At 41.2% G+C, this 25,799-nt stretch overlaps 1 protein-coding gene across 2 annotated transcripts in view; it reads left to right on the top strand.

Annotated features, from left to right (window-relative positions):
- Positions 1-25,799, top strand: part of ADAMTSL1 (ADAMTS like 1) — a 688,426-nt gene that overhangs the window by 544,938 nt on the left and 117,689 nt on the right. For both annotated transcript variants that reach the window (XM_065406494.1, XM_065406493.1), the window contains 4 exons: positions 7,631-7,681; positions 12,571-12,775; positions 14,225-14,372; positions 18,606-18,690. In XM_065406494.1, the coding sequence (XP_065262566.1) occupies positions 7,631-7,681; positions 12,571-12,775; positions 14,225-14,372; positions 18,606-18,690 (489 nt within the window). The remainder of the gene's footprint in view (positions 1-7,630; positions 7,682-12,570; positions 12,776-14,224; positions 14,373-18,605; positions 18,691-25,799) is intronic.

The raw sequence follows: 25,799 nt of genomic DNA, 5'->3' as shown, positions 1-25,799 counted from the left end.
CGTTGGAGGTGGTTTAAGTATGTCGACGGGAGAGCTCCCTCCTATTGGCATAGAGCAGCTACACGAGCAATCTTACAGTGACACAACCGCATCAGTGCAGCTGTGCCGCTGTAAGCTCGCTAGTATAGACCTGGCCGGTTAGCACTGGATATTCTGCTGTGGTTGTTTAGTGGAAGAAGATATCGCAAATTTTAATCCCTATGTACATCAGACCTCATCTAAATCACTATGGAAAAGTTAGACTAGATGAAAATGTTGTTGATTTTGACATCTTCTGTTTTAATTGGTGGCACAGCATATTTTAAGGGGCTTTATTATATGTGCCACAGAAAGAAAAGTAACTTTTGTGCTTTTGCTGCTTCCCAATTTAAATTGACATTACCCATTCCAAGGCATCTAAACAAACTGCCAAACCTAATCAGAACCCACAACATTACTCTGGGAACCCTTCTCTAAAAAACAAAACAAAACTGTTGTTTGCCACTTTTGATTAACCTCAGTTATGAGAGCTTCAAAAAGTCTGATACAGATTCTGGAATTGGTCTTCAGAAGTCTATAGTAATGGCCCGTAAATGCTAGCAATGCGTTTCTGCAAGGAAAAATGAAAGAGATGCACCCCAGGGAGGTCGCTTTCATTTGTTACAATGACGAGACATTATAGCTCTAGATAGATGAGATGAGAATCCACCAATATCTAGGTATGAGACACTCTAGAATGCTGAGCCAGAGATGTGAGAAAAGCTGGCTTTCTCAAAAGGATCATCTGCAGTTTTTTATTATGAGTATTTAAGTAGCCACTGACAATCAGCTCAGTTTCATAAGCTCCTTAGAGAGCTGACAATGGCTTTTACCTGTCTAATGCACCTGGCAGATGTAAGGCACTGTCAACTTAATAAATATAATATTACACTTGTGGCTTTTTGACACTGGTGAAGTGTAAGGCACTTGTCTTTTGGCTATATAGTTAGGGATTAAGCATGATGATCCAGATTCCAGAAATGGGAGTGCCTTTACTTTAGAAGTAGGCTGCTCACATACAGAAGTTTGAATTAAAAAGCCATTAGCAACCATTACCACACAGTTAACACAGATATCTCCTAAGACTAGGGGGAATCAGTGGTGATCTCAGAAATGCTTCCTTTTTAAGGGTGAGTACTGTATCTGTTCTGCAGAACAAAACAATCACAGTGCAATTATCTCACAAAATCATGGTGTCATCGTCCTCATGATGTGACAATGCAGCAGCATCACACTGTGACTTAATGGCAGAATGCCTAACCTAAAATATGAGACTTTCTCATGGTGCATGGGACAGTGCAATGAAATCATGACTCTCCTGTGAATATTGGCCTCTATAGTAACTCTAGTTTTATATGGCAGCATTTTTACCGCCTTTTCAGGTGCAGATCACTAGTGGAGGTGTGACATAAGAATGGCCATACTGGGTCAGACCAAAGGTCCATCTAGCCCAGAATCCTGTCTTCCGACAGTGGCCAATGCCAGGTGCCCCAGAGGGAATGAACAGAACAGGTAATCATCAAGTGATCCATTCCCTGTCGCTCATTCCCAGCTTCTGGCAAACAGAGGCTAGGGACACCATCCCTGCCCATCCTGCCTAATAGCCATTGATGGAGCTATCCTCCATGAATTTATCTAGTTCTTTTTTGAACCCTATTATAGTCTTGGCCTTCACAACATCCTCTGGCAAGGAGTCCATAGGAGTGACACCCCACTCCCAAGTTGAACTACCATTGGCTCTTTTCTTTGCTCGCAATATGCTTGATGACCTACAGAATGTCATTTAAAAGACAAAGTCCTGCCCTGAAAAGTTTACAATCTAAACCCCCTCAGTGCAGAACCCTGGGGTAGGAAACATAGCAGTTCCAGCTGCATGACTGCAGGTGCCATGTAGCCTATAGCATGGTGTAAAACAAACAAAAGAAGCTGTAGTTTCTAAGGGGGCTGCTTCTGTCTCCAATTAGCCCAATGTGATTTGGAGGTGGGGGCAGAAAGGCTTGCAGAGATTGGGGGAGAAAAGTGGGGATGAGGGATCTGCAGGATTCCTGCCTTCTGTGCAGAAGTGCCTTCCAATGCTCTTTAGCTAGAAGGCTGAAACCAGGGAGAGTTCCTTTTAAGCCCCCAACCTGACTTCTCTTCAAGCAGCTGATCAGGCCAAGTTTTTTTTCTTTGCTTCCTTTGGAGCTCACAGATAGTCCAGAGGCACCAAGAGATCCTGCCCTTGCCTCCTGCATAGATCCTTCCAGTAAGCAGTGCTGGGGAAACTACCAGCATTCCTGCCAGTAGTCCTGGTTAGGTGACAACAGACCCAATTGGAGCCCATCACAGAGAAGTCATGTACGCACTATCCTGAGATTGTGAGGAAGACAGCTCCTTCTCTATTTCCTGCTGGTTGCTGCTCCCAGCTCCAACCCTCTGCACCTGCCTCTAGAACTGTGCTCAGCTCAACAGGTGGCAGATCTGGGAGCCAGATGCATGTAGTGAAGTGGGGGAAGAGGCCACTAACAGCCAGGAGAGGAGCCTGCACTCTCTGTGTCAGAGTCTCCAGGGCAGATGGGCTGAGCTATGGGAGGAAGCCATTTGAGGAGATGAGTTAAGCCACAAGGAATGGAGGGGAGACCAGGGAGCTATAGGAGAAGAAAGGGGCAAACACTATTTTCAAGGGATTGCACTAAACATCAGCCAGAAATTTGGGACAACTGGGGGGTTGATGTGCATGCTGGTGAGTTTGCAATGATTTTTCTCTCCATGCTTCACTCACTTCCTAAGAAGAAAACACCCCTGTAATTCACCCGCAAGCCAGAAGAACTGTTTATTGGCTGGGGACCTAGCAGACCCCAGAGTTCCTGATTATTAGGAGAATTGACCCTGGCCACATTTTTCATAGTGGGAGGGATCTAGGAGTGACAGTGAAGAAAAACTGGTGGGGAGAGGAATCTGGGGGAGAGAACTTGGAGATAGGGGATTAAGAAGTGGTGGCTTCACAGTGGGGCAAGGAAGGGGAAGAATAAGAGTCACAAATGGACAGCAAAATCATTAAAAATGAGAAAAGGGAGGGAATGGGGAAGAGGTGGGATGCAGCAATTGCTCTAGGTACATGTGGGGCCCAGGTGCAGATCCACCACAAAGGGGGGCTCCAGCCCCTAAAAGATTCTCTGATTTAAACCAATAATAGGCATCCATTTAGACAGACGAAAGACCATCATTAGCCTCTGGTCCTTAGCATTAGCAATGCTCCACTGTCTCCATAGGTGTAAATTTCCCCCCGCGGGCATATTCCAAGCCACTTCCACATGAGCCCTTGATGCAGAGGGCAACAGATCAGAGGCAAGAGGGGTTATGGCCAGGACAGGCTTGTGTCCCAGATATTCTGTGTCCCTGAGGTCTGCTTTAACGAGCACCCAGGGGCTGTTCAAGCCCCTGCTCATCATGAACAGAGGGAGAGGCAAACTGCCTGCCCTGTATCCCTGTGTCGGCACCTGCACTGACATGGGGCTGAATAAGGCCCCAAGTGTCTAGAAGGTAGATTCATCACTTGGAGGTGCAGTGGTGCTTTTCCATACAGTTGAACAGCAGCAGCTTCTAGGACCAACTTTGTGGCTTTAACAGTGAAAAGGGGCATTCTAGGTAAATAGCCGGCTTTCGTAGTGCACCCAGTCTTGGCATGTTTCATTCCCAAGGCAGCTGGGCAGATGCACTCAAAGAGCAAACCTGCCAGGTTCCATGCAGAAATAAAGCAAAACAGCAGTGTGAACGAAGCAACTTGTCAAGTGGGAGAAGACATAATTTACATGTTAGAGAGAGGACAGCCTTCTAAAATCTAGTCCATGCCCCTGCCCCTGCCGGAGTAGGATTGTGCCATGTGGTGCATGAAAAGTCCCATTTGTTACTCCCACAGCAGCCTTATAAAACACGTTTTTTTTCTCTCTCTCTCTTCCCCCCACCCCCCACCCCCATATATAAGAAGTCCAAAGTATTATTAAATGTCACCTAAACATTTTGGGCCCACCCCCGAGTCTAGTTGAGCTGTGCTTAGTGCAGAAACTAGGGGTGAGGAATGGTGGGTCAAGACACTTTTCCATTTGACCAAAATGGACCCCAGTATATCTTAGTGCAGTTTGGGGGCTGCTTTAAATTATACTGGCTGCAGCAGTCCCCTGGAGACTTCTCTGCATCTGGTGCACATTTTACTCTGTCTCCACCCCTCTCACTTGCTCCTTATGCCCAAAATGGGGAGCAGGTGGCACAGAGCTAGTTATGCCAGCTTCACACCACCTAGGGATTCCATTACATCAGAGGAATATCCAGCTGCCCTCCTAGAGCAGCTCTGCATCCCCTTGGCATGGTCAGAGTACCACAAAGTGAACAGAGCCAGGGTCCATGATCTGGCTGTAGATCTCTTCCATCATTAATTTCAATGATGCTACAATTGATTAATAAGAGTTTTAAAAACCCAGAAATACCTTTTGCTGAGTCAGAAACCAGACAATTCAGAACTGTAGAGAAGATCTTTAAGTAAATGTATTTTTTTGTGAATCGCTTTTGTTTGTTTTGATTGGTAGCAACAGGTACATTGTGTAAACTGGCTAGCTAGGATGCAGTTATGTTACAGTAATCATCTTGTATTGTTTTGTGTCTTTTGGGACAGTAGTTCTCAACCTTTCCTGACTATTGTACCCCTTTCAGGAGTCTGAAGCCTGAGCCCCACCACCTGGGGCTAAAGCATGTAACTTAGCTTCTCTGGGCCCCTGGACAATTGCTCTACTTGCCACCCTGCACTTGTGACCCCCTCCATAAACCCATCCTGCAAGCCCCCCCAGGGTCCTGACCTTTGTGTACTCCGAGGGGTATGCATACCCCTGTTTGAGAACCGGTTTTAGGATATGTCTACACTGCAGTCAGAGATGTGACTACAGCACCTGTAGATATATCTGAGCTAGCTTTGATCATTAGCAGCGAAGTTGCTGTACAAACTAGCCACTCCAGTACACATCCAGGCAGTGGGCTTCTTCAGCTCGTGGTGCCTCATCTTCACTGCTATTGTATTCACGCTGGCTAGCTGGGGGTGTGTGCGTGTGTGTGCATACTGCAGTCACACCATAGATTGCAGGGTGGACATACCCTTAGGTAGTTTTTGCAGGGGGAGAATTTAGTCAGCATATAACAATGGCAAAGCAAAGTCATTGTAGTAAAAGTTGTCAAAGGAATAGGATAAATACGTTCTGCTTTGAAAAACCACGTCTTGGGGTTTAGTTCAATAAATTTTTCAGCTTCTCTCTGGCACTTTTGCTGCAGAATTTATTATATGGTATTATAGTCCCTTGACAATATTTCCCAAATACACAGTGATTGAATAAACAATATGATACAAATTACATGTGAATGAAAATACAAACTGTGGCCCCAAAATGCTTTACAATGTCAAATACTCTGTACATCCCGAATAAGAGTGTTGTTTGGCCCTTCTGTAGTGCTTTACAAACATTAACTAATTAATCCTCACAACAGCCCTGGGGTGGCAGTGTGTAACCTCGAGAGTCAGTCTCCTGACTAACTGTTCAAACCGAGTTTTATTAGAAGAAAAACTTATTAAAAAGTTTTAATTATTTACTGCAAAGAGTTACAAATTAGGATTTGAAACCCATTTGGCTCTCAAACAATGTAGCCTCATTGGCAATATAATTGCTTCAATTCTGGACTTGCTGTTAATCTTTTCCTGTATGTTTCTCAGCAGGTTGAGGAGCCGGAGTGAGCTAACAACTTTTGATTGGAGCAGCACTAGTAGAGGGATGGGGGAGGAGAGTGTACTTTGCAAGAGCATTACAAAATGTCCATTATATTTAAAATATTACCAAGAGCTTCCCAAATCAGTACCCCCTCTCTGTTCAGTCAGAACAAAACTGGAATGATTTGCTTACTGAACAAACTTTAATTGATCCATCCTTCCCTTTCCAAACCTACCCAAATCTTGGAACTCTCTCAGATTTTAAGTCGATGGGGAGGCATGGACTCCTCTCAGTGTGCGCACACACAACTGCTGTCATGTCAGAGAGTTGTTAACCTGACAGAGAGCAGTCCAGTTCTCATCACACACACTTTAGTGGCTTCAGCTTCTTCTAATGCATTAGCTGGAAAATTCCATCACACTGACCTAGCTGTGACTCCTCACTGTGGAAATACAGTGGGATCTATTCTCCCATTGTGGAGGAATTATCCACATAAACACTCTGCCCATCAAAAGGAGAACAGAACCCTTTAGCCTGAACATGCCAAGACCCTTTTTAACTCTTGGAGAATGTCTCTTCAGTACATTGCACTGAGGATGAAGAATACTTGTTCTCAATTCTTTATTCTTACCCATTCCCCTAACAGATGCCCTCATCCGCTTTCACCCAACCTCTCTCAGCTATCGAAGCCTCTCTAAAATCATCCAAGCCTTGGCCTCTACATCCAGATACTTCATTCCAATGTGACTTACTTCAGCTCTTCCACAAGCTCCTACTTCAAGCCTCTGGCAGGTTCCCAGCCTGACAAAATGATAACAGATGGTATATGGGTGACATTGGGAACACTGACCAAGGATCAGTGAGAGCTTCCAGTGGCAGGGAGGGAGTCACTCTGGGCAAGAAGTTCATCAAACCTCATTACCCCACCAAAACTTAAAATCCTGGGCTAACCAAATAGGACCCCTCTAGTTAGACCTTCCTGCTCTCCCCCCCGCACCCACAAGTGGCCATTCCTAGGTGCTGTCCACCTTTTAACTAATCAACTTCATAAATTTTCACATATTACATGGTATTCTCAGTTTTACATATTTTGATTTACATAAGTGCCTATCACAGTCTTTAGACACATGAACAATATCGTATCAGACAAGAATGCCATAAACTCCTCAAAGAACAATCGCTAAACAACAACAACAAAAAATGCAACAACTCAGTCTTCCTCACTCTACACACAAACACTTCTTCCAAAAAGGCCAAGTAAATAAATGAGCCCTGAAGAGGAACATAATTGAGTTTCTTTGGATTGGAGAGATGTGAGTCCCAGTGTCAGGGACCCGGAATGGAAAATGCCCTTAGTTACGCATCACAAGTTCCTGTAAATCCAGTGGACTGTTTCATCTGCAGGGCAGAAACAACCATGTAATTGTTAAGTAAGGGGCTGATCCAAAGCCCACTGAAGTCAATGGAAGTCTTTTCATTGGCTTCTATGGACTTTGAATCAAACTCTAAATGTATGTTTTCAGAGTACTAATAAAAATGATCCCTCATGGCATGTAATTACTTTGTAAGTGAAGAGAGAATTTATGTGTTTATTAGTGTCATTTGTAACAGTAGAACCAACTTTTTGGTCACGTGGGGGGTAGCTTACTAAGAAGCAGAGGGTTAATTGGTATGCTAAGCGGTTAACTTGTAGAACAACTTGTGAACTGCGAGAATTACTCTGGAAAGGTTTCTTACGTTTTGTTTTCAAAATGTTAGCAATGTGGGTAGAATATTTTGACAGTTTTTTAATACCATGTAAAAACAATTGTATAATGTAATCATTTAGTGTTTGTTTTATTGTGTGTACCTTCTACTCAGAGGGTTGGCATTATTGTTCCTAACAGTGATGGATACAAGCAGATCATGCCCTATGACCTCTACCATCCCCTTCCTCGGTATGTAAAACAATCAACCAGACGCTAGGATTAGCAAATAAGTTTACTGCTTTTTTCCTGCATTGCTGCTTTTCTGTAGAACTAAGACAATTGATGCTGCCTGCCCCTTGTTCTGAACTCTCCTATGGAATAATCATGAGTTGCTCAAGCGCTAAACTTGTTGCTATAAAGACTATTGAAGCAGAGCTAAAATTACATCAAAGTAAGTTGAAGCAGTAATTCAGTCTGATTGTCTACTGGATATCTCTCTCTCTATGTCCCTCCCTCCACCCCCAGCCCTTCCATGAATCGTACCTAAACCACTGGCTTTGTGGCTAACTAACTGTTCAACTTTTCCCCCTCAAAAGTATCTAGCATATGCCATAGTGTATTATATTGCTATGAAAGTAGAACACCAGATTCTGTAGTTCCATTTTGTGTATTAAATTCTGTTTTAAAAAAGTCACAAGTTTATTAATTGTGAAGGGTTTTATTTTTTACAATGAATAGTGTTCAAAGGCCCAGTCCTGCAAACATTTCCACACGAGTAACTTTTCTTTACATATGTTTGCACCCAGCTTGCCTTCCATGGGTAAATGTACTCACATGAGTTTGCAGGATCAAGCTGGGATGTAAATCTACAGCAATATAGCTTGCCACGCACTAACTGGCTGGGTGGACCCTGCTACCATCTACTAAAAGTAAGCGCACTATGGAATTTTTAGTGTGCTGTAGCAAGTTCCACACAGCAGTTAGTGTGCAGCAAGCTAGAGCATCATAAATTTACACCTCAGCTTGTGATGAACTAACATTCCATTAAAAATATGGCCAATGCAAGAGAGTTCTGACATATCCTATTAATTACCTTATGGTTAAGAATGTCTTTAAAGCATGAGGGGGTGCTTGAAAATCTCATGTTATTAGCTGTGTTTCTGTGTGTCATTAGAAACCTAGAACATAAATGAACAGGAAATATAAGTCTGTTACATTGGTGATTGTATTAATAATAAAGTAAGAGTAAGAGCGCTAACAAAGGTGCTCTCCCAATTGAAGCAAGCCCATCAATAACCAGAATCTGCACTGTCTTGAGGCAATAGCTTGAAATAGTATTGCTTTTCTGCTTTGTTTCCTGCTGTTAGTTTATTATGTCATTGGGCCTCCTAGCACTAAAGGCACCTGCTAGCCATTGTGTTAATCTCACCTCGCTGAGAAAGGGATCCTTCCCCAACCACAGTGAGTCCTAGCATAGGTACCACAGAGCTTTGCTATAGTGTGTGAACAAAGGCAGTGCATTCAGATTTGAAATATGATATAGGACCACACAACAGACCTCCCAGTTGAGAGTAGGAGGACAGGGAGGAAAGCAGCTCTTGCTTGCATTTGTGGCTGCCGCTCACATTGTCACCACTGACCTATCATTTGTATAGTTTATATTTATATGCCAAATGCCTGTCTTTCTCACCTTCTAGTAATGTTAGATACATATTTTGGGTGTGTTAGGGATTTTTTTCCCATGCCTGCATGTTTACATATGAGTTCACAGAGTTAATATATTGGTCATTTACCTCACTATACAGATTCTTATAAAATATATATATACTTCCTGTTCCTCATTTCTGGAAACTTCTTTTCTCTTTCCTATAAAACAAAAACCCACCACCCTCAAAACTTTACAAAAGATTTTAAAATGGGTGTAAAGGACAATCATTAATAAGATCTGAGGGTCTTGGGGTAAAAAAGTATTTTGTCTTAATTATGAACAAAATTCTTGAACATTGACAGAGAGAAAGAGACCGAATTTTATAGATCACAGGATGAACCAGCAACACTCAACAGTGGAAGGACTGTATTTGAGCAAAAAGCTGAACCTGGCAGCTAGACAGAGGTTTTCTAACAGTTGAAGAAAATCCAGAATAAAGGACTGACATGCCCTGAAGTATTTGCCTTTCAGCAACACATAAAGAAAGAAAATATCAGACCATGGGAAATGATCAAAGGCCCGAAGCAGTGTTTCTCAGCTTTTCTGGGCTTTGGTCTCAACCTATAACAATCCCTTTAGATCCACTATTCCAACCCCACCACCATTCTATACATGGGTGGTATCATTTCCCTCCCCCCAAATCCACATATGGATTGGAACCCTCTGTGCATGGATCAGGGTCAGACACCTCCTTAGCATCACCACTCCCACTCCAGATGTGACAGGTCTAGAATCCGTTTGGGGAAGGAATGGGCTGAGGTTAAAGGGACTAGAGGGAGGATTTGGGGAGGGCCAGGATCAGGGGGATGCAAATTGTCTTGCCTCTGGACCTATAGAGCTTACAGCCCCAGGCCATATTGTCTTGTCTGTGTAGCCTAGTCACTGCAAGGCTGGTTAGCACCAAGTGGAGTAGGTAGCAAGGCTCCACTGGATCTGAAAGGTTGGGAGCACGTTGGGATGAGCTCTGGGAGGGAATCCTTGCAGGAACTTCCCTCTGCCATGCTTTTTATCACAGAGCGAGTATGATGTGGTCCATTGCATGTAATACACTCTTGTGGTACCAGAGTCCTCATTGGGCACCACTTTCTTCCCAAATTCCTGGTAGTTGGTAATCCTCCCTGAGTCTCAGGTGACTGTGACCCTTCTGCTTTGAGAGCCATGATCCCAGAAACTCTTTCAAAAAATTTTTATTGGTATAGTGCCTGAGGGCCGAATTCTTGCCCGCCCCCCCTTCCCGTTTCTGCTGCTTTGTAGTGTTGAGGTAGCACAAAGCAGCTGGAAAGTTGCTGTAAAAGGGCAGATTTGGATTCCCATGGAAAGTCCCAGGGTATCAGACTCCAACATCACACTTTTATGTATGGAAAAGTTATTGTAGGTAATTATTAGAGGCTTTTTTAATGTTTATTAGTTCCAATTTTAGGCCTGTCTAGGTGGGCTCAAACAGAACTCTGGCTCTACAGGGGGAGCATTATTGGAAAGACTCCCTAGCAAAATATTTTAAAACTAAGTTCTAAAAATACCTTTTCTTTAACTTCTGTAGCAGTTGCAGAATAGAAGGTGTGGTGTACAAGTTTTATTGGCACTCCTTTGAGATGAACTACATAACGGATCGATGGCTTTGCCACTGGTAAACAATGTGGCCATTTCACATTGTTGTCAATATACAACACAGTACAATCAGCCATTAGCTAGTGTGTGTGCAGATATACATACATTAGAGCTGGTCAGAAAAAGGTAAGTGTAGTTGGTGAAACATTTGAGAAGAATTGAAAATTTTTAATCCTGTCTGAATTTTTCCATGAATTTTTTCATTTGTTTTTAATTAAAATATTGATTTTGTTTTGATTGGGGAGCACCACACTTGCTTTTTTATTGCTTATTTTTTTATCTCCTGGAATAAAGAATGGGGGGGTGGGAGATTTTAGTTTTTCCTAAAAATGAAATTTTTGTTTTTGTTTGTCAAAAAACAGACATTTTTTGTTTTGTTTTTGCAAAAACTTTCATTTTAATTGAAAAGGCATTTTCTCCAGGAAAAATGTTTCACTGAATACTGGTTGACTAGCTCTAATATATATTCACTGTGTAGGAATCACCAGTCTGGATCAGACCCAGGGCCCATTTAGTCTTTGATCCTATGTGTGACAATGGCTAATACAACTGCTTCAAGAGAAGCAACGTTACTCTGTTTGTGTGTATTCTATATACACACACACATTGTTTATGCATATATACAGTATATATATTTTTCTGAAATCTATGTGTATATGTGTGTGTATATATATATAGACATTCTCATAAAGCAGCCAGAGCACACACATTTCACTGTTTTTTCTCAACAAAATGTCACTTGTTATATAATCAAATTAAAATGTTCTTCTCATTACCTCAGTAGCAGTCAGACAAAAGCAACAGTGTTTCCCAAACTAACCAGTCTTTCTCTAATAGTCACTAACCATATCAGTGTAATGCTAGCTATAGTTCTATCCCCTATTCACACACACTTCATCACACACTCATTTTATTCTCCTGAGAAAATTGCTTCTATCTTTGTTTTCCCCTCACCCACTGTGCATATGATGACTGTAGCAGCTCAGGATGGCATTGCTCTTTCCCCTTGCAATGCAAAGAAGGACATCAACTTCATAGCACACTGAGGTCTGGTCTGTACTAGAAAATTAAGTGGGTTCAATTATGTCGGTCAGGGGTGTAAAGGAATTCACACCCCTGAGCAGAGGCGTAAAGCCGACCTAAGTCCCCATTTAGGCAGTGCTAGGTTAAAAGTGGGGAGGGATAGGTCAGTGGTTTGAGCATTGGCCTGCTAAACCCAGGGTTGTGAGTTCAATCCTTGAGAGCGCTATTTGGGGATTTAGTTGCGGATTGGTACTGCTTTGTGCAGGGGGTTGGACTAGATGACCTCCTGAGGTCCTTTCCAACCCTGATATTCTATGATTCTATGGTCTATGAACAGAAACTTTCTTCTCTGCCCTGGCTACCACCTCTCGGGGAGGAGGATTACCTACACCAAGGGGAGAATCCCTCCCATCAGCATAGGTAGTAAGTACACTACAGCTGTAACGTTTTAAGTGTAGACATGCCCTGAGCTTTCAACAATTTGGAACTTGGGTCTCCCAATATGTGGCACATAGTGCCAAGATATAATAGTCTCCCTAATTAACATAAGTTAAATTCTCTGTGGTAATAACCTGGACTACTGGGTGTGGGGGAGAAGGGAACATCTTGTAAGTTAAATACTAATGGCAAGAAAACTTTTAAAGGCGCCAGATGTAAGAGTGCTTGGTTGTTGGGGCCATACATATAAATGATCAAGTTTTGCTCATAATAATAATCTTAACAAAAAAAGACCGCAAGGAAAGTTCAAGCATTTGGGGGTTTTTTACCCCTTCATTGATGCCTTTTTTTTTTTTTGCAGATGGGAGAGTACTCCATGGACAGCCTGCTCCTCCTTGTGTGGAGGGGGCATTCAGAGCCGCACAGTCTCTTGTGTGGAGGAGGACATTCAGGGGCACATCAGCCCTGTGGAAGAGTGGAAGTGCATGTACACGCCAAAGATGCCCATTGTCCAGCCCTGCAACATATTTGACTGCCCAAAATGGCTGGCCCAGGAGTGGTCTCCGGTACACAGTTCTTTGTTGGATTTTGTTGTTGTTGTTGTTTGTATTTAAGCCAGGCATTGGGAACAAATCTTCTGTTTTGTTAATGTGTGTGAGCAGGGCTTTGGAGCTGTGCTCCGGCTCCGCTCCAGCTCCAGGCAAAAACCTGCAGCTCCACTGCTCTGGAGCTGCTCCGCGCTCCAGCTCTGGGCTCCGCTCCAAAGCCCTGTGTGTGAGAATGTAGTAGAATAAGAATGTTCACTAAGCTTATTTACCTTGTGGAATTTTCAGATCTTTCTTCTTCAAGCAATGGCATTTATCCTACTACAGAGTGAATACTCAGGATTTATAACATTAGCTGAGGAGAATGATGGAAGAGCAAATCAGATCAGTCATGTTAAATAACGATCAGATATAAATGATGAAGTAGAAACATATATGTACATGCAGAGAGATGCAAGCTGTTCATGGACACATTCTAATACACATTTATCTCGTACTCTTTGTCCACAAGTCAAATATCCTGGACTGCCGCTCTGCAGTCTGAAATATAAGCAGCCATGCAAGCATAGTCATGAGAGTCTTTGCTCTATAATCACTGTTTAGTACCACAGTCGCTACCTACTTGTCTAGCCCTGACTCACCTCTTTTTCTTTAAGACTTGTGCTGAAGGCACAAGGCTGGAGGAAAACGAGGTCTGGGTCCTATCCCAACAGGTCTGAGCTTAGTCAAGTCATTTATCCTCTTTATGCCGGAGTTTCCTCACCTATAAAACTGACTTTAAAAACTTACCTACCGTACCAAAATGTGAGGCGTGGTAGATTATTATCTATAAAGTGCTTGGTGATTTTCAGATTAAAGATTGCAGATATGTGCAAAGCATTATTATTACTCTCTGCTCTCTCCTGTTTGGTTGGTGCTTGCGGCTTCAGAAACCCACTATCCTGGGGAAAATGACATGCCATATAAAAGAATTCAACTTGAGAAAATGCATGGAGTTTAAAGCCCAAATAGTTTTCCACTCTATACACTCTGTTCCCATGTTCCAAAATACTTCGTTGTTACACCCGTTAACCCATAAACTCCAGTGCCTTGTCCAAGCAGAGCAGAAGTGGCCACAGATGAAACTGACAAGGTGTTAGTGAATACATCCAGTATGGGACTGATGGGCACAGGCCAAGTGACCAATGCTGAGGGAGTTAGTAGAGTGACACTGAGAGAGAAATCCAGCAACTGAATCTCTAAACCAAACAATTGTGCAGAACAGAAAGGAAAAAACAGTGAATGTTTGTCAACTTTATCCCTAACCAGTATCAAACAAGTAATCTATGGGCCAATATGAACTGTTTCTGATCCAAGTTTTGCCCTCTAATGCTGTTACATTATTGGTGTGTACTCCATTTTTCCCACAGGGTGTGGTGGTTTTTTTTGTTTTGTTTTTTTTAATTGCTACTTTTTCTTTTCTTCTTTCAGTGCACTGTGACATGTGGCCAGGGGCTGAGATACCGTGTGGTTCTCTGCATTGATCACAGAGGGATGCATACAGGAGGCTGCAGCCCTAAAACAAAGCCTCATATAAAAGAAGAATGCATTGTACCCACTCCTTGCTACAAACCCAAAGGTAAAAAGGCAGATGAATCTTTACAGCTCTGCCACACTAAGGAACTGTTTTTTGCTTGTTGGCTACAAGTTCCCAAGTCTGTCTGAATGCAGTAATTCATGACTTTCTATCGAGAGACACTGCCATTGCTGTACCAGTTTGGATGTAAATGGTGGGGTTTGAAATGCTGGCAACCTGTAGATCTTTCAAAACAAAACAGATCTTATTACTGTCAGCTGGTGATCCACCAACCTAGAAAAAAATCCAAATTCAGCCCTGATGTAAGTGGGTGCAACTTCACTGACTACATCAGGGCTAAAGTTGGCCCATAGTGCTTTATTAAAGGGAAACAAAAATGTTTAAAGTGACTGGTTTAAACTTACCTATAAGTTTAAACAGCCTTCAGGCAAACCAGCAGCTTTAACTAAGCTAAAAGCAAGCACTGTATGTCCCATGGAGAAGCTCCTATTACTAGCCAGGCTGCAAGATTGTATAGACTTGAAAATCACAACAGTTTTATGTGTAGAGAACCCCTCGCTGCTGCAGAATTGAATAGTCCCTGTCTTGAGCCTCAGACAGTAAGTGACATTGAGAGGAATTCCCCACTTTGGTTGAGGGGAGGAGGAAATGTTGCTGAGCCATGTTGATTTCTAAAAGGCAGCTATTTGAAGCTGCTCATGGGGTTGGAATGTAAGAGTAAATCTTGGGGTAAATGGAGTAATGGGCAGGGGGCAGGTGCAGCAGTCAAAGGTGCTTGATAAATTATCACATGGTTCTACAATTTTATTTATATATATATACCTCCACATGGATATAACCTTCTCATGTGTGTGGTGTGAGTTTATTTTTAATGGAAATTTTCCTGGCTAAAATACGATAAATGTGATCTTCATTTCTCTGAGTTGGAGGCTCCAGACCCAACATGAGCCACTCATGAATAAAAATAATATAATTTTGTAAATCACTACGGATAATACACATTACGGGCACTTGAATGGTTGAAATCCAATAAAAGTGGCCTATAACTTTTTAGCGACAGCAAATGGAAAGGAGAAAGTTGGAATTTTTATTTCCATACCCAGTGGCCCATGATAAGTGAGAGCATCAAATGCCAAGATGAAACCTCTGCTGGTGGGGCTCCTATAGAACCCCATCCACATGGCAAAGCTACTTTTCTGATCCAGTATTCTATTCTATCCTGTTCTATGTAGATTCTTATGCCACCCTCATCAAGATAATATCTGAGTGCCTTCCAGTAGCGCATTAAGTGATGTAACCAACATCTGTGACACGTAGTTCATTCTTTCTCTTATCAGCTCCCCAGAGGGGAGAATTGTGCATGCAGTGTAGCATTTTGGTTTGGTAGAGTTTTGTTTTGGGAGTGGGGAGGGGTTGGTGTGATTTTAAAAATACACTCTGCTGTCCTTTCCAGGTCAAATGCCTCCTCTTTCACAGTTGCCCTTTTAAGTGCCGGTGGTACAGTTTCCTGCCTCGTGCACTTGCAGGGCTGAATCTTGCTAGAAATCTATCCAAAAAAGAGGTGATTTGCTTAATAAATTTAGTTATAAATTACAGTTGAACGAGTCAATACCTGTGGCAAAGTATGCATCTACTAGTCAACGCTTCAACAAAGCCTGCCATTGCATTCTGAAGATGGATTACCACAGGGTAAAAAATCAGTGATTATGGCTGGTCAAGATTATAAGAAAAAAATACAAAGCAAGTCTTTATCTTAATACACGTCTGCTAAATAAAAATGAAGGGTATGCAGTTGCTGTAACTTATCCCACTCTTAGCTCATTAAAGCTCTTAGGTGCCTCATAATGTACTGGAGAATCCTGGGGAAAATTTAAGATATCCCTAACTTAAATAGTGATTTGTGGTTTTTAATGATAGGAAGGACCACTGTGTTCATATATCAGAGGGGTAGCCGTGGTAGTCTGTATCCACAAAACCAACGAGGAGTCCAGTAGCACCTTAAAGACTAACAGTTTTATTTGGGCATAAACTTTTGTGGGTAAAAAACCCACTTCTTCAGTGGCTCTGCATGCCATGCATCTGAAGTAGTGGGTTTTTTACCCACGAAAGCTTATGCCCAAATAAATCTGTTAGACTTTAACGTGCCATCGGACTCCTCATTGGTTTTGTGTTCATATAGTTGTCCTCCTGCACAACACAGGGCATAGAGTTTAAGAGTTTGTACTAGGCTAAAAACATGAATCTATTGTAAAAGCAGGGGGCTTTTCTTTTATCTCCAAAGTCTTGGTTTCTTCACTAAATTACTTTAGAAATTGGTTTTGTTTCGTTATTTGTAACAAGTTATTTAATAAAAGTGAACATCTCTAATACAGAAGTGTGTTTTACAGTTCAGTTTATTGGAATTGATTTGACCTGCTTCTCCCCACCAACATATAACACTGCTCCCCGCCCCCCCAAAAAGGGAAGGTTAAAATAAAAGTCACTTTGCAGTCAGCTGTGTAGGAAAGCACAAACTGCTTTTTACAAGACTTTGCATTCAACAAGGAAAGCAAAAGAGTAAGATCTGGTTTTCCAAAGCTCATAAAAATAAGCTGTATGGTATATAAATAAAAATATCTCTTACATATTTTGGATAGCAAATGCGGTAAACTAAGAGCTGTGCTGGCACATATTCATCCTTAAATGTAAATATATCAGAGTAGAAGCCTGGCCTGCTATTTCTGGAAGTGAAGGCATAATAACTGTTACTGCACCCTTTCTTCCCAGCCACTGGTTTACTCCCAAAAAACTTTGTATTGCTCAGCTGAAGCTGCAGTAGCTGTGAAATCAAATGGCAAGTTATGATCCCTGTACTTTGTTAATGGTGCTACTGACAGTTTCAGTAGTTTGCATGTTTATGTAAAAATTCCAATGTTGTATGCACCAGTTTCCTGAAAATTCTCATGTATTTGGGGTGAAATTAATCCTCTGCAGCAGGCCAGCGCAAGGTGTGTCTGCCACTTAAACCCAAAAGGCTCAAATGGGACTCAGGTGGTACATAAACCCTGCACTGGTTCTCTGTATAGGGCTGAATACCACTCTTTGTGTGTTTATCAGTTTTTTTCTAATCCTGACCCAAACTACTCAGAAGAAATGCAGAGCTGATTTCAGAGAAATTGTGCCAAATTTGCTCTCCCTTTAGATCACTGTAAAACCCAGAACAGCTCCATTGACTTCAGTGCAGATACTCTGAATTCACACTGCTGTGAAAGTAGAATTTGGCTCATAAAGTGGACTTTTTCTTCCCCAAATTAACTTATGTGCAGATCTTGGAGAATAAAAAGCATCTGTACTGTTTTCTATCAAAAATGACAGAAAAAATATCCAACTCATTTTTTTAAATCCACATAGCTGATGAACTGATAAGCTTAGAGTCAGAGAACATCACTGAACTATTTCACTCTAGTTTCTCTGTTTCTTGCAGTATCACTCATCAGATGTGGATTTTCTTCAATGTCATAATCTATCAAAAGTGAATTTAATGTACTTTATGAGGCTGTAAAATTTAAGGATACACACAGGGCCAATGCAAGGTTGGTAAAAGTCTGTTGTAGAGTCAGCAACAATGTTACTATGGAGATTGCTCCCCCCCCTTGTTAAGTCTTTTGGGGTGTGGTCTTCACAAGGGTTTATGTATTACTTAGGCCCCTAATAAGCCTTATTTTGAGGGTTTACATGAGGTTAATTCGTGCTTAGGCCTGGGCTGGCCCCCCCCACAAAAGTTACTTGAGCAGATGAATTTGGTGCACTGCAATTTCCAATTATTTGTCTCCATGTGGTAAGTACAGTTATTGGCAGTGCAGTTATTGTGCAAATACAAAACTCAAAGCCAAAACAACCATCATGAATATTGTAGCTCTGCAGTGTAGATGAAAACCTGATTCTCCCCATGGATGTTAGAAGAGTTTTTGAAAAATACTTTGCTAAAGTGCCCACCTGTGTAGACCACTTGGCTTGCCTCTAAAATGGCATTTAATTTGCCATTCTAGCATTATAAAAACAAACTCTCTTTCTTCATAGAAACTCTGTATTTCTTTATAGACTGTATATTCTGCACCATAGTGGAGTCTCTCTCTCTCTCTCTCTCTCTGGCCCCCTTCTGTGCTGCTCAGTATGCATGTGTACATCCATACACACAAGAACATTACAGAAATGCAGATATAGTCACTTACAGAAACAAAGCAGTGTGCATAGCTAGACGGTTTTTGTTTTCATGTGCCTGTGTATGTTCTCTAGAGAAACTTCCTGTGGAAGCTAAACTGCCATGGTACAAGCAGGCACAAGAGCTGGAAGAAGGAGCAATGGTGTCTGAAGAACCATCGTAAGTCTTAAAACATATTTTGTTGAAAACACGCTAAGGTAAGATCAGGATTCAGGGCCTGCATTAAAATAATACTCTACCCTGAATTGTATTTGGTTCTTTCATTAGGATATAAGGGCCTTATTCAAATCCTGATGAAGTTAATGGGCTTTAGTGGAAGTTGTGTCAGGCTCTAGATAAGAGATGGAGAAATTGAGTACAGGAGTATGGTGTACGTTGGAGATTGACTGACTGAATTCAAGCAAACTTATAATCATGATGTCTTTTATTTAAGGGCATTTAAAATAATACTGTGTGGAAAGTCTGTCTATCTATGGTACTTGTATGGCCCTCATTACCATGCTATCTGAGCATCTCGCAGTCTTTCTTTATCCTCACGACATCCCTGTGAGGTCAGGCAGCACTATTATCCCTGTTTTACAGGTAGAGAACTCAGGCACAGAGAGGTTAAGTGACTTACCCAAGGTCAGAGAGGAAGTCAGTGGCACAGCAGGGACTTGAGCCCAGGTCTCCAATGGTAGTATCCCTGTATCATGCGGCAGGCACGTTTGGATAGCAGATTGGGCTACATCCTTAAGTTAAAAGTCAGAACACAGGGTTTCCTTATGCCTTTTTTTCTAAATCTATGCATTTATTGCATTCGAAACCATACAGATATTTTTTTCCTATTCGTGTTTGGAATGCTTCTATGGAAAAATTAGCAGTGTACCTAAAGGAAAATATGCAGTTACAGCTAATGCTGCAAAATTAAAACAAAACATTCCAACAAGAACCTAAAAAGGGAGTTAAAAATGCTAAATACTTTCTCTTCAATTTAGTACCTGTATTCCTAGTAAAACCAGTAGGAGTTTTGATTGCACCAGGATTGCAGGAATCTGACCTTGATGCAGCAAGTTAGAGTGAGGCACACAAAGTTAGAGCCACAATGAGAAATATGCTTCTGCCAGATGGAACTACTGCATACCATATGTGTGGTATTTATTCACAGTAGGAATACCATAATAAATATAGGATTATATGTGGTTTTAAAAACCATCAGAAACACACATTTACCACAGTTCCAATGTGGAGGAAAGGGGCGGGGAAAGGAAGCATGCTCATTATGGTATTTGTAATTTCTCTAAAGAAGTTTTGTGGCCCTGCTGAGAATGCCTGCATTTATCCCATTACTTCCACCGCAGCTTCCTTCTCATAGCAATGTAATTGTGTGAAAGATGTTTAATTTTCAATACATTACAATCTGTTAGACAATCTGTTTATTGACAATTAAACATCTCTCTAGGACAATTGAATTGCTATGAAAAGGAAGCGTCTTTAGAGAAATTACAAATACATAGTGAACATGTTGCATTTTTATTTTATTTTACATGGGAACAGTGGTAAATGTGTATTTATAATAATAAATTCTTTATAGTTTTAATCAGAATGGTGCAGTTAAACACATGGCTCCTTCCACTGTAACTACAGCCATCTATTAGGCTAATAAATGTTATCCTTCATGGAGTAAAATTGCAGTTCTGGCACAGTTAATCCAAACTGAAGTAGATTATAGCTGGAGCATTGATATAACACAAAGGAAATGTATAATATTGTGCTCAAGACAATAATTATTTTTACCCCATCTCCCCGATATATAGATGAGTTCCAGCTGTAGCATATAATATGGTGACATGTATACTGCTTCCATAGTCTTATGTACTTCATATGTTCAGTTCATGCATAGAGAAGATCCAGAAAAACACATGAACCTATTTGAATTTTTTTTAACTTGTGGAGCACAGTTGGTGTTTTCAGCTTTTATTTTTTTTCTACCATATTAAACCACTCCTCTAAATATGTATTTAACAAACTATAATTACCCCCTAAAAGCATAACGAAAATGCTGTATTGTCAGCAAATTCATAAAAAAGGAATCATATTGCTTAAATACGATGATGATTTGAAATGCAGCCCACATTTCTGCTGGAAAGTGATGAAGGAGGAGGCTGTGATTTTAGCCTATTGACAACAGTCTAAGCTGAATTTTGAGAATTTAATTTTGACATTGCTTTAAAAAATGTGTTAATTTATTTTATATATTATTACATTCTTTTTTTTAATATTAACATGAGGGAAATTGAGTATATGATCCATGATATAAAAACAGGGCTTGGGTTATAAGAGGAAAGGAAGTTAAGAATTTTAAAATATTTAAAGTGTTGTTATGATACCTTCTTACAGAACAGATCTGCTCTGTGTGTGTATGTAGAGTCATATTTGCTCACTTTAGTGACCAAATTAAGGTCCCGATCCTGCAAAGAGATCTGCAGATCCTGTCCCATGTGGAACATCCATGTGTCACCATTCTGAGCTTATACTAGAAACCAGGGTGAAGTTTCTTTTATGGCCCATGCGTAATCAACACAGTTGTTAAATAAGATCCAACTACCGAGTTTTTATTAATGGTGATTAATAGATGTGAGACAAGATTGCAAAAGGTCCATCCATATTCAATCTTCTCTAAAGACAGGTGCCCAAATCTTGGGTTTTAGTTTGGGTCCCTATCTGGTGGTGCATGAGGCAGAAGGAGCACATCTTAACTTTCAGATCCCAAGCTGGGTTTGCTGGGCTGGAGTTAAGAAAACAAAACTGAGGAAATTTTACTCTGAACTCATTGAGATGCTATAAACTGCTGGTTTTATACAGTCACTTGTCAGCAGGGCCGGCTCCAGGCACCAGCCGAGCAAGCTGGTGCTTGGGGCGGCAGATTGTTCGAGGCGGCATTCCGCCCAATCCTAGGGCGGCACGGCGGCTTTTTTTTTGTTTGTTTGTTTGTTTGTTTTGTTTTGTTCTTGTTCCGCTCCGGCCGCCCTGTAAGGGGCGGCGGCGCGGAGAACCAGAGCGCCCTGCAGGGCAGTCCTCTTCCTTCCCTCCCCGCCGACTGGAGCGGAGCCCTCGCGGCAGGTGGCAGGAGGCGACGCAGTGGGAGGGGCCGCGCGGCAGCGCCCCTGCTGTAGCCCTGGCCGCCCCCTTCTCTCTCTCCCGCCCACTCCCTCCCCCTCTTCCCCCCCCAGCCGGTCCCCCTGCACCCGCGCTCCGGCCGTGCCGCAGGTGTTGTTTTTTTTTTGCTTGGGGCGGCCAAAAAGCCAGAGCCGGCCCTGCTTGTCAGAGTCTAACACATAGGAATTACAAAAGAGATACCAACATAAACATTAGTTGATAAGTACCCAATAATACATGACAGTGAATCTGACAGTCAGTATACACACCTCTTGAGTATACTGAGACACAAGCTAGAATCATGTGCCTCAGCACATCCACAGTGTGCATATTTTAGCACGCCCTGGAGTATTGTTGCCCTTATTCTTGAATTTATTGGGTAGGGTAGTGGGGTGGGGAAAGACACATTTTTAGACATTGGGCCAAATACAGCACTGGTATAAGAGGGTGAATGGAGTTCCAGCCTCTTACACCAGCTCTGAATTTGAACTACTGAAATATCATATAGCTATCAAAATTCATCCACCTAAGAGATACAGTTCTGTTTTAACATGTTAACTCATTATAAACATTGTACAGAATAGCTCCAAAAATGCTGCAGTTTTGCAAATATGATAGTTGTTTCTTACCTCATCATCTCTTATTCATATGGTGGGGAGAGGAGGAGGGCTTCCAAAGGGAAGTCATCCATATTATTCCACTCCATTCAGCTGGGCTCCAGTAGCAGGACTTCATCTGAGAAAGTTTTTTGACTTCTCCTTTGAGGCCCCCCTCTCAGCTCAGTAGAGCAGGGCTGTTGTCTTCTCCTTGGGAGCCCCTCTCCCCTTTTCATTAGGAAAGGAGGGGAGGAGAAGAGGTGAATAGAGGGAGAAAGAGAAGGTGAATGTTTTTTAAAACAGAAGCCCCTGTTATTCAGTTGAGTGGCAGATTTGGTAGTGCAGTGATCTGGTTGGTGAAGAGACTGTACAGTTTTGATGGCTGTGTTTTCTTGAAGACCATTATAAGGATTGGAAGTCTCTTCAGCCAGTCAGACTGCTGTTTTCATCCATACCATGTCCATGAGATTTTCCTGCCTACACTGTACCAGCCCATGATTAATTGTGACTAAATAGTAATTCTTTCAATATACTTGACAAGATAGCATCAGTCAGCTCTAATATGCTATCAAGCCTTCAACTCCTGCCTCTGTTTTGTTAATAATGCCAGCCATTGTCGCCAGTTAATCCAATTTTCCCCCAAGCACCTTCACACTTTCTTCTATGCCATCCCATAAAAGTGTATAAAGCCACTACATCATCAGTCATAAAATTTACTTCTGTCCTGATTGCCTACCAGACATATAGCAATGTCTGGTCAGCTGGTGCATTGTGACTGTGACATTATACTAAACATGGCTGTTTCACAGTTACATCCCTTCCATTTGTTTGTTGTATCCACTTGTTGTCTGTGGTCAATGCTATATTTGTAAGATTCTAGGAACAGTGACTCTTTTTTTTTAATTTCATATGCATAGAGTATCTAGCATAATGGGACCTAGCTGTCTGATTGATTCATAGAATGTAAGGCCAAAAGGGACCATTATGATCATCTAGGCTCACCTCCTGCGTAATTAGGCTTGGCAGAATTTGATTTCAATGTTTGTTTAGAAGTATTTTTATTATCGATTTAAATTATCATAGCTGTACAAAGTTATGGGTTTTAACCATTTGTTTTTATTTATTTAAATTTTCACCGTTTCAGGAAATAATTGGGGGGTAGGCGGTAGAACAATGGGGGTGGATCAGACAACCAGCTCTGGTGCCCGCAATTCAAATAGGATGTTGATAAATGGGAGAGGCTCAGAGAAGACCCACGAGTATGATTAAAAGAGTACAAAACATGCCTTATAGTGACAGACTCAAAGAGCTCAATCTGTTTAGTTCAACAACTAGAAGGTTAAGGGGTGATTTGATTATAGTCTACACGTATCTGCACGGGGAACAACTATTTTATAATGGGCTCTTCAATCTAGCGGACAAACGTATAACATCATCAAAGGGCTGGAAGTTGAAGCTAGACAAATTTAGACTGGAAATTAGGCATAATTTTTTGACAATGTGGGTAATTAGCCATTGGAACAATTTTCCAAGGGTTGTGGTAAGTTCTCTATCAACTGACCATTTTAAAATCAAGATAGGATGCTTTTCTAAAAGATCTGATCTAGGAATGATTTGGGGGCTGTTCTATGGCCTGTGTTGTACACGAGGTCAGACTAGATGATCACAATCGTCCCTTCTGGGCTTGGAATTTATGAATAGTGTTTTAGTGACAGTAGATGTTGAGATTCAAAGGTTAGTTTTGTAACCATTAAAACACTAACTGTCAACATCACATGTCAAAATATACAAAGTAAATATCCTTACATCAAACTCTAAGCTCTCAAGTATCATTTTTCATACTCTGCCTATCAGTAAATTTCTATTATCATCAATGGAAATATTTTTTGTGTATGGTGAAATTGATGTTTATCTATGTTTACCAATAAACATCTAATCCTTCCAAGCCTATGCATAACACAGGCCAGAGGATTTCATTTTGACATGCTCCTGAAATAGTAATATATATATACAATTAATAATGAGTTAGACACCTTTTATATGAATGAACCTAGAATGAAAAGAAAATCACAGAATGATTATTAAAACTATAGAAGGTAGTTCTATAAGTCTTTGTGCTCCTTTGTCTCTACATGTACAGTGTATCTAATATTACCCATTTGGGGAATGGTCATTCACCACTCTCCAGAAAATCTTACATGAGGGATGTTTATATCTATGTGAGAGCTCTTTCACTGGGGCTCAGTTTTACACCAACAGCCTATGACAGCCAGAGTCAGAAAGAGCCTCAGGCATGACTGAAAAGGTATGGGATGCTCTATTATTAATCAGACTGGTTTTGTTGGGAAGGGGGCTTTTTTGCTGTGTAACTCTTGAAAAACACTTTTGTACGTTAACATGATACCCAGCTTTTAACATGTTGCCATAAATAACCCTGGTGTGAGCCATAAAAAACAGAGGGCAAACAATAATATCTGGATGCCAGATGGCACCAGCTTAGTGATGGGGCTGAATCAGTAAGAAACAAAAGGAAATTCCTGACATGCATCTGTGTGAACAGAACTCACAGGAAATTGCACACCGGCAGAAAGCCCAGTGTACCAGAGTCATCTAAGCACCATTTCACAGTTTTAAATAAGATTTTTGTGTATGCAAACATCCATATATAGTTTATCCCATTTTTTCCTATTAAAATAGTGCATCTTTTAGATATTTATACATAGAAATTGACTAGTTAGCAGGTTAAAAAGTGAACTAAAAGTTGTTCCGACTTAGACTAAAAATACTAAATATATGATTTTTTAATTATTTTTGCCAAATATATTGACTGAGCAAGATGGCAGTAATGACACATACAAATGTTACCAACAGGACCAGTCTTTCAGTGCTTCTCTCCATCAATTTCAGGAAACAGAAGAAGAAGCAAAAACAGGGAAAACTTCTTCCCCTATTGGGGTTTAATCATATCCAATTAGGCTATAAGTGCCACTGCATAAAAGATCATAAATGTGTTAAACTAACATTAGATAATGTTTGTGTCTTTTCATGTAGAAGAATCCTGCAGTGCCTTAGGGAGTTAACATGTATAATATGTACATACTGTATATCAGAATTGCTATATCCACCACTGGGGAGAAAAACAGTAAATGTTTAACACTAAATACTGAGACTACAAAATGGTGTGACCCAATGTGAAGAAAAATATTACATTCAATTGAAAGTGCTTTGGGATGTCTTGATTTTTTGGGTGTCTAAATTGACACCTGTGATTTTTTTCAAAGGTTCTGAGCACCCAGATCTTTAGCTAAACCTCAGAGTAACCCAAAGAAGATTTAAAAAATGTAAATAGCATCTTAAGAAAGGAACAAAAGGAAGCATAAGGGAACAGATGGAGGAGTGGCAGTGAAGAAGGGGAGAAGAGGTTTTCACCATGCCCATTAGATCATGTATGTTCTGTCAATCAATATTCATTCTGATTCTTCATAATATACCTGTGGATACGCAGATTCTCAAGGAGCAGTGCCCATGGCATGT

The sequence above is a fragment of the Emys orbicularis genome, chromosome 6 (assembly GCF_028017835.1).
Source record: "Emys orbicularis isolate rEmyOrb1 chromosome 6, rEmyOrb1.hap1, whole genome shotgun sequence".
Classification (NCBI taxonomy): Eukaryota; Metazoa; Chordata; order Testudines; family Emydidae; genus Emys; species Emys orbicularis.
The sequence above is the reverse complement of the archived record's forward strand: the minus strand, read 5'-3'. Positions and strand labels throughout refer to the sequence as shown.